This window comes from Chiloscyllium plagiosum, chromosome 21 (assembly GCF_004010195.1).
Source record: "Chiloscyllium plagiosum isolate BGI_BamShark_2017 chromosome 21, ASM401019v2, whole genome shotgun sequence".
Taxonomy (NCBI): Eukaryota; Metazoa; Chordata; class Chondrichthyes; order Orectolobiformes; family Hemiscylliidae; genus Chiloscyllium; species Chiloscyllium plagiosum.
Genome location: NC_057730.1, coordinates 9514733 through 9527338, shown reverse-complemented (window position 1 = coordinate 9527338; position 12606 = coordinate 9514733). Strand labels below are relative to the sequence as shown.

General features: G+C 44.2%; 1 protein-coding gene across 11 annotated transcripts in view; it reads left to right on the top strand.

Annotated features, from left to right (window-relative positions):
- The window catches only part of caskin1 (CASK interacting protein 1), a 651040-nt gene that overhangs the window by 524955 nt on the left and 113479 nt on the right, over window positions 1–12606 (top strand). For 8 of the 11 annotated variants that reach the window (XM_043711217.1, XM_043711214.1, XM_043711215.1 and 5 more), the window contains exon 11: window positions 3161–3379. The exons of the other annotated variants lie outside the window; for them this stretch is intronic. In XM_043711217.1, coding sequence (XP_043567152.1) covers window positions 3161–3379 — 219 coding nt within the window. The remainder of the gene's footprint in view (window positions 1–3160; window positions 3380–12606) is intronic. 11 annotated transcript variants of the gene reach the window in all.

Sequence of the window (12606 nt, the reverse complement as noted above, 5' to 3'; positions counted from 1 at the left end):
GTTGGGGTGTGCATGTCACTCACTGGGTCAGTGCTTGTGGGGGTATGGATATCACTAACTGGGTCAGTGTTAGTTGGGGTGTGCATGTCACTCACTGGGTCAGTGTTTGTTTTGGTGTGGATATCACTAACTGGGTCAGTGTTTGTTGGAGTGTGGATGTCACTTACGGGGTTAGTATTTGTTGGGGTGTGAATGTCACTAACTGGGTCAGTGTTTGTTGGGGTGTGGATGTCACAAACTGGGCCAGTGTTTGTTAGGGTGTGGATGTCACGAACTGGGTCAGTGTTTGTTGGGGTATGGATGTCACTAACTGAGTCACTGTATGTTGGGGTGTGGATGTAACGCACTGGGTCAGTGTTTGTTGGGGTGTGGATTTCACTAACTGGATAAGTGTTTGTTGGGGTGTGGATGTCACTAACTGAGTCAGTGGTGTGGTGTGGATGTCATTAACTGGGTCAGAGTTTATTGGAATGTGGATGTCACTAAGTGGGTCAGTGTTTGTAGGGGTGTGGATGTCACTAACTGGGTCAGTGTTTGTTGGGGTGTGGATGTCACTAACTGGGACAGAGTTTATTGAAGTGTGGATGTCACTAACTGGGTCAGTACTTGTTGGGATGTGAATGCGATTATCTGGGACAGTCCTTGTAGGGGTGTGGATGTCACTAACTGGGTCAGTGTTTGTTGGGGTGTGGATGGCACTAAGTGGGCCAGTTCATGTTGGGGTGTGCATGTCACTCACTGGGTCAGTGTTTGTTTTGGTGTGGATGTCACTTACTGGGTCAGTATTTGTTGGGGCGTGGATATCCCTCACTGGGTCAGTGTTTGTTGGTGTGTGAATGTCACAAACTGGGCCAGTGTTTATTGGGATGTGGATGTCACTAACTGGGTCAGTGTTTGTTGGGGTGTGGATTTCACCAACTGAGTCAGTGTATGTTGGGGTGTGGATGTAACGTACTGGGTCAGTGTTTGTTGGGGTGGGTCAGTGTTTGTTGGTGTGTGAATGTCACAAACTGGGCCAGTGTTTATTGGGATGTGGATGTCACTAACTGGGTAAGTGTTTGTTGGGGTGTGGATGTCACTAACTGAGTCAGTGTTTGGGTGGGGTGTGGATGTCACTAACTGGGATAGCGTTTATTGGGGTGTGGATGTCGCTAAGTGAGTCAGTTTTTGTTGTAGTGTGGATGTCACTAACCGGGTCAGAGTTTGTTGGGATATGGATTTCACTAACTGGGTCAGTGTTTGATCGGGTTTGGATGTCATTAACTGGGACATTGTTTGTTGGTGTGTGGATGTCACTAACTGGGTCAGTGTTTGTTTGGATGTGGATGTCACTCACTGGGTCAGCGTTTGTTGGGGTGTGGATGTCACTAACTGGATCAGTGTTTGTTTGGATGTGGATGTCACTCACTGGGTCAGCGTTTGTTGGGGTATGGATGTCACTAACTGGGACAGTGTGTATTGGGATGTGGACGTCACTAACTGAGTCAGTATTTGTTGGTGTGTGGATGTTACTAACTGGGTTAGTGTTTGTTGGGGTGTGGATGTCACTAACTGGGACAGTGTTTGTTGGAATATGGATGTCACTAAGTGGGACAGTGTTTGTTGGGGCATGGATGTCACTAAGTGGGTCAGTGTTGACAGTGTTTGTTGGAATATGGATGTCACTAAGTGGGACAGTGTTTGTTGGGGTATGGATGTCACTAACTGGGTCAGTGTTTGTTGGGGTGTGGATATTTCTGACTGGGTCATTGTGAGCTTCCTTCTGCGGTGTGACTGAGTGACTTGCTTGACTGTTTGAGAGGGCTCTGAAGAGTCCTGTGTCATATACACGCCAACCCAGTTAAAAAAAAACGGCAGGTCGTATTTTCTCATGCGCTCTTCGTCAGCCTGCTATGGTTTTCAAACAACCTAGTGCTTTCGTATGCATTTTTACTGATGTCAGTTTGAAAAAAAAAAGAAATTCCAAATCACCTTTTTAAACAGGTCTGCAAGTGGATCAGAGGGAATGATGGGAATGGATGTGTGCTACTTCGAGTGGTTGACTAATTTCCTGGGACGTAGTTACAATTATGTTAGATTTTTTTCAGTCACCAGCCCATCGTCCCTGACACACCTTCTCCCTGCGCTCTGTTCTTGCGACTCATCTGAACCTCTATTTCTACTCCCCCATAGCCCCTGTCCCTGATTCCATTTTCTGCAGATTTCAGAATCTCACCCTTGAAGATGGGAAAAGCAAACTTCTTACAATACTTTTGAGGGCGATAGGGAGAAAAAAAACCTCATTCACAAAACCCGCTTGAAGATTTAAATCCCTTCAAGTGTTCAAGTGCAGACAAACTCTTACCCGTTTATACAATCAGACTTCTGTGGTTTAACAACCTCTTTAAACTGTCAATCAAAATATGAACTCAGCAACCCCTGCTCGGTCAATGCTTTTGGAGATGTTAAAACATGAGCCAAACATTTGTAAATACCTCTGATAGAATAGCAGCCTGTGGGAAACATCAACAAATTAATCTATAGTAATACATCACATATGTTTCTATCCTACACCAGACGGCCTGTCCATCAAAGCAGTACAGATGTGTTTTTGATTCTAATTGATAGCCTCAAGCTGTATTTCTTGATTTTTAAAGGATTGGGAGGCTAAGTGGGCAGATCAGTTGAAGCTTGCAAAACCTGAAATTGACTTTTTTTTTGTTAGTGAAGGAAATAATGGGTTCTGGAACCAATGAAGCCAAGATTCAAATCAGCTCTTATTTTATTGTGTATTGGAAGGCATGCTAAATGGTCTCCTCCTGTTCTTATCCTCCCATTTAAGTGGAAAAGCTGTAAATAGCACAGTGATTCCTGTCTGTGAATAGCCCCTATGCTACTAAATAAGTGAAAGGATGAATATTGTTTTGTGTTATGCACAGAAACCTAATGCTTATCAATGCATGGCTAAAAGGATAAATCAGGAATATACAAAATGATGCATTATTTGGAACCATCATCAGTATTCCTGTTGTACTAACACATGTTGATATTCTAGGACATGGTAACAATTAAAAGGCATTACTATTGTTTGCTTACAACATTTTAAGTTTGAGATTTTTTTTCATTGTTGCTTTCTACATTTTGCTTTTCTTTTTACTTTTTCTTTGTTTCAACATTTTAGGTGCTTGGGACGCAGTTATTTATCCCCACAGTTCTCAGCAATATCACAAGATACAGCTCACGGCCTATGGCACAACAGTAGTCAATGGTGACTCCACTCACCACTTTAATTCCCTGCCACCACCCCCTCCACCTCCACCTTTCAATCATCAGCCACTTTTCAGTTCCTTTGGTTATCACAGAGTCAATAGCAGTATAGAAGAATTACCCCATGGACAAGGTAGTTTATCAAATGCTTATTTATTTTTATTTTGTTGCCAGCGTTTCCCAAAAGGTCATCTCAATAAGGTGTGCCCCAACATTTTGTGAGAACCAACAAATCTCCGATCTGCTAAATTTTAAAACCAGCTACGTGTTGCCTTTTCCTCCTTGACTTTATTGGCTCCTTCTGGGAAACCCTGGATCATTTGTATAAGAAGCTAATGTGCCTTAATTTTCATGTATTTAATTTTCAAGTTTCTTTGCTTTCTTAAAGGATGGCTCGTGTGTAAAAGAACTGGCAGGGTCATGTGCTAAAGTAACAGTGACTTTATTCAGGTAGCATTGCTGCAACAATAGGCGCAAGAGACGAGTAGTAAGGGGGTAATCTGCACACCCACCCCCAGTCCTGAAGGATGGCTCGTGTGTAAAAGAACTGGCAGGGTCATGTGCTAAAGTAACAGTGACTTTATTCAGGTAGCATTGCTGCAACAATAGGCACAAGAGTCGGGCAGTAAGGGGGTAATCTGCACACTCACCCCCCGTCCTGAAGAAGGGTTACAACTGAAATGTTGACATCTCCACCTCCTGATGCTGCCTGGCCTGCTGTGTTCTTCCAGCCTCCTGCTTTTCTATTCTGGATTCCAGCATCTGCAATTTTTTTTTTGTCTCAATAGACTAAAGATCTAGAAGTCAGATGATAAAACCTTTTTCTCTGGTATCAAGGTGTTACGATTTGGAATGCTCTGTTTGAACGGCTGGTAGAAACAGATGGTCGCAGCTCATGGTGCAGTGGTAACATTCCTCCCGTGAATTGGGAGGCCCAGCTACAAATCCCACCTGCTCCAGAGGTGTGTAATAACATCCCTGAACAGCTTGTTTAGGAGAAAAATGTAGAAATAGATAGTAACTTTCAAAAGAGAATTAGATACTCCTTCTTTTATGGGGTGGCACGGTGACTCAGCGGTTGCCTCACAGCACCAGGGTCCCGGGTTCACTTCCATTCTCGGGGAAGGGTGTGGAGGGTGTCTGTGTGAAGTCTGCACATTCTCCCCGTGTCTGCATGGGTTTCCTCCTACAGTCCAAAGATGTGCAGGTCAGGTGAATTGGCCATGCTAAATTGCCCCTAGTGTTAGGTGCATTAGTCAGAGGTAAATGTAGGGAAATGGGTCTGGGTGGGTTGCTCTTCAAAGGGTCAGTGTGGACTGTTTCCACACTGTAGGGTGTCTAATATAATGTATCTCATACACTTAAGAAGAAAAAGAAGTTGGAAGATTGTAGAGGAAAAGCAGGAGAACAAGCAATGGGACTGTCTTTTTCTGAGAGTCAAGATGGGCTAAATGGTCTCCTTCTGTGCTAATAGGATTCTGTAAAAATGTACAAAAGTGAGGTGCACTGTAGGAATGGTTTTCAATTCATGCAGCAGTGCACAGTGGGTAATAGTGAATGCTTCTGACTGATGTTCTGTCTTGCAAGGTCTTATCTCTATTCAAGTCAACAGGAGTCAAGCTCAGGAAAGGTGGTGGACAGACTATCAATTTGCATGACCCCTTTTACACTTTAAAGACTCAAAGTCGATTTTACAATGTGTTACTTTCGAAATAAAAATGTACAGTTGTGTTCAAGATCAGGCCTGGTTGGTGGGATTTTGCAAGTGCTCATCAAAACATTTATCAACACTTGAAAACAGTTTTTTCTTTGTCTGGAACAGTCACAGTCTCTTTGGACAACCTCTACTGACTATGACAAAAAAAGACCTTGAGCACGAAGAGCATAAGCAATAAAATTCAAAGGGACAGCATCACAGTTCTAAAACTTAAAAATAAATGAAAAGAGTTAAGGCAAATAAATATGAAGAAATTCTTTCTGCAGAAACTTTAGGAATACATTAAGGGATGTATATGGAAGCTAATGAAACTGAACAAGAGTTAATTGCAACTAAATCAGAGACGAACTTATTAGATTAGATTACTTACAGTGCAGAAACAGGCCCTTTGGCCCAACAAGTCCACACCTAACCTCCGAAGAGTAACCCACCCACATTTACCCCTGACTAATGCACCTAACACTATGGACAATTTAGCATGGCCAATTCACCTAACCTGCACATCTTTGGACTGTGGGAGGAAACCAGAGCACCCGGAGGAAACCCATGCAGACACAAGGAGAATGTGCAAACTCCACACAGACGTCACCTATTGCTGGAATTGAAGCTGGGTCCCTGGTGCTGTGAGGCAGCAGTGCTAACCGCTGAGCCACTGTGCCGCCCCACGGAGAGACTTCCTTCCAAATGCATGTGGCCTCTCTACAAACATATTTTTCAGAAACAAATTCTTTCAACAACAAGCACAAAGAAAGAATGGCTACCTGCTGGATTGGCAGTGGGCAACGTTTGAGCAACAGAATAAATGCCCAATCTGATTGCACACATTCTCCTGCCAAGTGAAGTGAGGATGCTGCCTCACACTGCAGGGGTTCTAGAATAATGGACATGGAGTCTTGGCTATGATCTCCAACAGATTGTTTTCCCTTTGTAAATATAATGTGGATTTAACAAAGGGAGCAAGTTAGATGATGGGAGTTTCAGAAACACAGTTCCTTAATACAGGCAGTTGCCCATTTGTAACAGCAGTTAAACAACATTTCATGCCACGTAGCGAATACTGGAACATGTTCAGTTTTAAAGGGACCCCAATCTCCAACAGTTGATAATTTGCTTGCCTCCATTTGGAAAAACACACGTAATGAACCAATGCATAAGCAGAATGGATGGCACAGTGACTCAGTGGTCAGTACTGCAGCCTCGCAGTACCAGGGACCCGGGTTCGATTCCAGCCTTGGGTGACTGTCAGTATGGAGTTCTCCCCATATCTGTGTTGGTCTCCTCTGGGTGCTATGGTTTCCTCCCTCAATCCAAAGATCTGCTGGTTAGGTGGACTGTCCCATAGTTTCTTGGGATGTGTAGGCTAAATGGATTAGCCATGGGAAGTGAAAGGTTATGGGGACAGGGTTGGTGCAGGCTTGATGGGCTGAAAGACCTCTTCCTGGATTCTAAGAATGTCCTTCCCTTGCTGACCCAATAGGATGCTGAGTTTGGTTTTACTTATTCATGGTATTTCATCATTGGTGACAAGGCTAGCATTTATTCTTCATCCCTAGTTGCCCTGAGAAGTTGTTAGTGTGCTGCCTTCTTAAACTGCTGTCATCCATGTTCAATAGGCACACCCACATTCCACTTAAGAAGGGAGTTTATGGATTTTGATGTGGCCATGGTGAAGGAATAGTGATATATTTCCAACTCAGGACAGCTTGGTTGAAGCCCTGACAGTCGAATGCACATGATTCCCTTGTCAAAGAATCATGGAGATCTACAGCACAGAAAGAGCCAGCCAAAAACAATCACCTACCTATTGATTAGATTCCCTACAGGATGGAAACAGGCCCTTCAGCCCAACGAGTCCACACCGTCTCTGGAGAGTAACCCGCCCAGACCCATACCCATTCCCCCACCTTATATATACCCCTGACTAATGTGTCTAACATTATGGGCAATTTAGCAAGATCAGTTCACCTGACCTGCAGGTCTTTGGACTGTGGGAGGAAACTAGAGCACCCAGAGGAAATGCACGCAGACACGGGGAGAATGTACAAACTCCACGCAGTCAATTGCCTGAGGTGGGAATCGAGCCCAGGCCCCTGGCACTGTAAGGCAACAGTGTTAACCACTGCACCACCATGCTGCCTATTTCTAGTCCTATTTTGGGACTATGGGATTATTCTAGTCCCATTTTCCAGCACTTGACCTTGTCATCACCAGTGTACATTGCAATACTACTTCAATGTTATGAGGATTTCTGCTTCTACCAGGCAGTAAGTTCCAGATTCCAGCCACCCTCTGGGTGAAAAAGCTTTCCCTCACATCGCCTCTCAGCCTTACCTTAAACCTATCCCCATGATCACCTATCCCTGAATCCGGGGGCGGGTGGGGGGGGTTTGCTTCCTGTCAGCCTTGTCTATGACCCTCTTACTTTTATCTATCTCAATTGTTTCCCCTCTCAATCTCCTCTGCTCTAAGGAAAGCAACCCCAGTCTGTCCAATCTCTCATCAGCAATGCCCTTTTAGGCAGTACCATTTTGGGAGCTTGGGAGGTAATTAGATAACTCATCTCATTTGGTTATCAGTAGTGGAAAAGACTGCAAATTGCCTCAGTACCATTTTGAAGTAGAAGGGAAATCAGCCACAATTCTTGCTGATGACCATTACTCAGTGATCCCTGTTCATTTTTGGAACCCAGGTGAAGGCAGATATAGGCTTCTTGTGTGTTATCCAGCTATACTTGTATACCATCTTATATTGTATTGTATGACCATTTAAACAATGTATTAGGAACTGCCACATGAGAATAGAAACACAGCAAGTGTCAATATCTTCAGGAGAGAAGGGGGAAGAAGAAGAGAAAGAGGAATGTAATGCTGAAAGAGGAGAGTACGTATAAATAGACTTTATTCACTTATTCGTTATATTCGTTATATTTAACCACTGTAGAAAGCATACTTCAGGGGCAGCACAGTGGCTCAGTGGTTAGCACAGCGCCAGGGACCCGGGTTCAATTTTTCCAGCCTCGGGTGACTGTCTGTATGAAGTTTGCACATTCTCCCCACATTTGCATGGGTTTCCTCTGGATGCTCCAGTTACTTCCCACAGTCCAGAGAGGTGCAGGTTAGGCCATGCTAAATTGTCCATCGTGTCAATTTTAAGTGGAACAGCCATGGGAAATGCAAGGTAACAGGGATGGGGTAGGTCTGGGTGGGATGCTCTTTGGAGGGTTTGGTGTGGACTTGATGGGCCAAATGGCCTGCTCCTACACTTTAGGGATTCTGTGATTTCACTTAAAGGCTCTTAAGTTGTTGTAACATGACAACAAGAGCAAGATTGGGATAATTGGCTGTGTTGGTTTAGGTTCTCTGAACATAAATGCAGGCCAGGTCAGTTAGATTTGACAGCAGTTTGTCACTTAAAGGCTAAGGGATATCTCCTACTCTTGCCTCCCCAAAAGCCTATGAATGCCATTGAAACATCCAAGGTTTTTTTTGTTAAGGTCGTGAAGCAATATGGAACATAGGTGAGTAGATGGAATAGAGATACAGAACCGCCATGTTCTGATGGAACAAAGCTCTGCCTATTCCTCAAGCTGCAGGCACTGTCACCTTGAAGACCTTTAGAAACCAGTCAATCACCATCTCCAAACAAAGGAAGGTTAAAGCTGGCTGGTTGCTGTTGTTGAAATCAATACTTCCAGGCAATCGTTTTGTAATAAAATCCCATTTGCCACAATGGAATGTCACCGTCGAGGGGTGTGTTGATGTATGAGACAGATGGTAATTTAATGGGAGACAGACAAAACAAAGTTAAATCAATACTTCCAGTGCATGGAAACCTGTTATTGAGTACAGATGGAGTAGAATAGGGAGCAAGAGGGTGAGGTGGATGATTGAAGACTGTTACTATATTGACACTTTATCTCAGTGGACCATGTTTCTTTTCACTGCATATTGACTAATAACTAATAGAATAAGCTATTTATAATTCAGTGAGATTGTGGCTGATCTGTGGCCAAACCACTAAGCTGACATTTGCCCTGTATCCTCTTAATAACAGTGAAACACAATGGGGAGCATCCAAACCCTCCACCCTTCCATCTGCCTCACACCACCCAGCCCCCAATTCATGGTCCACATAGGCACCAATGGCATAGGTAGGAAGAGATGGGAATTTAAGGCAGATGTTCAGGGAGCTAGGGTGGAAGCTTAGAGCTAGGACAAATTGGGCGGCACGGTGGCTCAGTGGTTAGCACTGCTGCCTCACAGCGCCAGAGACCTGGGTTGAATTCCCGACTCAGGCGACTGACTGTGTGGAGTTTGCACATTCTCCCCGTGTCTGCGTGGGTTTCCTCTGGGTGCTCCAGTTTCCTCCCACAGTCCAAAGATGTGCAGGTCAGGTGAATTGGCCATGCTAAATTGCCCATAGTGTTAGGTAAAAGGGTAAATGTAGGGGAATGGGTGGGTTGCGCTTCGGCGGATCGGTGTGGACCTTGTTGGGCCGAAGAGCCTGTTTCCACACTGTAAGTAATCTAATCTTAATAGAGTTGTTATCTCTGGTTGCCCGTGCCATGTGCTAGCGAGGCGAGGAATAGGGAGAGAGAGGAGTTGAACATAAAGGGATGGTGCAGGGTGAAGGGTTTTGGATTCCTGGATAAGTGGGGCACTTTCTGGGGTAGGTGGGACCTCTACAAACAGGATGATCTTCACCTGAACCAGAGGGGTACCAATATCCTGGAAGGGAAATTTGCTAAGGCTATTGGGGTGGGTTTAAACTAATCCAGCAGGTGGATGGGAACCAAAATTGTAGTTCCAGTGTACAGGAGGTTGAGAGTAGTAAAGTCAGAAATAAGGTTTCAGGGCCGCAAGAGTGCACCGGCAAGCAAGAAGTTGATTTGAAGTGTGTCTCCTTCAATACCAGAAGCATCTAGAATAAGGTGGGTGAACTTGCAGCATGGGTTGGTACCCAGGATTTCGATGTTATGGCCATTTCAGAGACATGGATAGAGCAGGGACAGGAATGTTTATTGAAGGTTCTGTGATTTAGATGTTTCAGTAAGCACAGAGAAAATGGTAAAAGGGCAGGGGCGCGGGAAGGTGGGTGGCATTGTTAGTCAAGGACAGTGTTACGGTGGCAGAAAGGACGTTTGAGGACTTATCTACTGAGGTAGTTTGGGATGAGGTTAGAAACAGGAAAGGAGAGGTCACCCTGTTGGGAATTTTCTATAGGCATCCGAATAGTTCCAGAGGTGTAGAGGAAATGACAACAAAGATGATTCTCGATAGGAGCGAGACTGGGAGGGTAGTTGTTATGGGGGCTGTAACTTTCCAAATATTGACTGGGAATACTATAGTTCAAGTACTTTAGATGGGTCAGTTTTTGTCCAAAGCATGCAAGAGGGTTTCCTGACACAGTATATAGACAGGCCAACAAGGGGTGAGGCCACATTAGATTTGGTACTGGGTAATGAACCCTGCCAGGTGTTAGATTTGGAGGTAGGTGAGCATTTTGGTGATAGTGACCACAATTTGGTTATGTTTAGTGATGGTAAGGGATAGATATATACCACAGGGCAAGATTTGTAGCTGGGGGAAAGGCAATTATGACTCGATTAGGCAAGATTTAGAATGCAGAAGATGTGCAGGGAATGGGCACAATTGAAATGTGGAGTTTTTTCAAGAAACAACTGCTGCGTGTCCTTGATAGGTATGTCCCTGTCAGGCAGAGAGAAAGTTGTTGAGAGGGGAGCTGTGGTTTACTAAGGAACTTGAATCTCTTGTCAAGACGAAGAAGGCTTGTGTTAGGATCAGATATGAGGGCTCAGTTAGGGCGCTTGAGAGTTACAGGTTAGCCAGGAAAGATATAAAGAGAGAGCTAAGAAGAGCCAGGAGGAGACATGGGAAGTCGTTGGCGGATAGGATCCCTCAGGTTTTCTGTGGGTATATCAGGAATAAATGAATGACTACAGTAAGATTAGGGCCAATCAAGAATAGTAATGCAAAGTTGTGCATGGAGTCAGAGGAGATAGGGGAAGCGCTAAATGAATACTTTTTGTCAGTATTCACACTGGAAAAGGTGATGTTGTCGAGGAGAATATTGTGATACAGGCTACTAGATTAGATGGGATTGAGGTTCACAAGGAGGAGGTGTTGGCAATTATGGAAAGTGTAAAACAGCTAAGTCCCCTGGGCCAGATGGGAATTATCCTAGGATTCTCTGGGAAGCTAGGGAGGAGATTGCTGAGCCTTTGGCTTTGATCTCTATGTTGTTATTATCTACAGGGGTCACGCCAGAAGACTGGAGGATAGCAAATGTTGTCCCCTTGTTCAAGAAGAGGAGTAGAGGCAACTCTGGTAATTATTGGTTGTGGGTAAAGTGTTGGAAAGGATTATAAGAGATAGGATTTATAACATCTAGAATAAGCTGATTAGGGATAGTCAACACAGTTTTGTGAAGAGTAGGTTGTGCCTCACAAACCTTAGTGAGTTCTGTGAGAAGGTGACCAAACAGGTGGATGAGGGTAAAGCAGTTGATGTGGTGTTTGTGGATTTCAGTAAAGTGTTTGTTAATGTTCCCCATGGTAGGCTATTGTACAAAATATGGAGGTATGGGATTGAGGGTGATTTAGTGGTTTGGATCAGATATCGGCTAGCTGAAGGAAGACGAAGGGTGGTGATTGATGGGAAATATTCATCCTGGAGTTCAGTTACTAGTGGTGTACCGCAAGGATCTGTTTTGGGTCCACCGCAGTTTGTCATTTTTATAAATGACCTGAATGAGGGCATAGAAGGATGGGTCAGTAAATTTGCAGATGACACTAAGGTTGGTAGAGTTGTGGATAGTAATGAAGGATGTTGTAGGTTACAGAGGGAAGTAGAGAAGCTGCAGAGCTGGGCTGAGAAGTGGCAAATGGAGTTTATTGCTGAAAAGTGTTAGGTGATTCACTTTGGAAAGAGTAATAGGAATACAGAGTACTGGGGTAATGGTAAGATTCTTGGTAGTGTACATGAACAGAGAGATCTCAGTGTCCAGGTACATAGATCCTTGAAAGTTAGGTTGGTTAAGAAGACATATGGTGTGTTGGCTTTTATTGGTAGAGGGATTGTGTTTTGGAACCATGAGATTATGCAGCTGTATAAAACTCTGGTGCTGCCGCACTTGGAGAATTGCGTACAGTTCTGGTCACTGCATTATCGGAAGGATGTGGAAGCTTTGGAAAGGGTTCAGAGGAGATTTACCTGATATGGAGGGAAGGTCTTGCGAGGGAAGGCTGAGGGACTTGAGGCTGTTTTCATTACAGACAAGAAGGTTGAGAGGTGACTTATTTGAAACATATAAGACAATCAGAGGGTTAGTTAGGGTGGACAGTGAGAGCCTTCTTCCTCGGATGGTCATGGCTAGATTGGGTATATAGCTTTAAATTAAGGGGTGATAGATATAGGACAGATGTCAGAGGTAGTTTCTTTACTCAGAGAATAATAGGGGGGTGGAATACAGTGCTTGCAACAGTAGTAGACTCGCCAACATTAAGGGCATTTAAATGGTCATTGGATAGGCATTTGGATGAGAATGGAATAGTGTAGGTTAGATGGGCTTCAGATTGGTTTCTCACATCAGTGCAACATCGAGGGCCGAAGGGCCTGTACTGC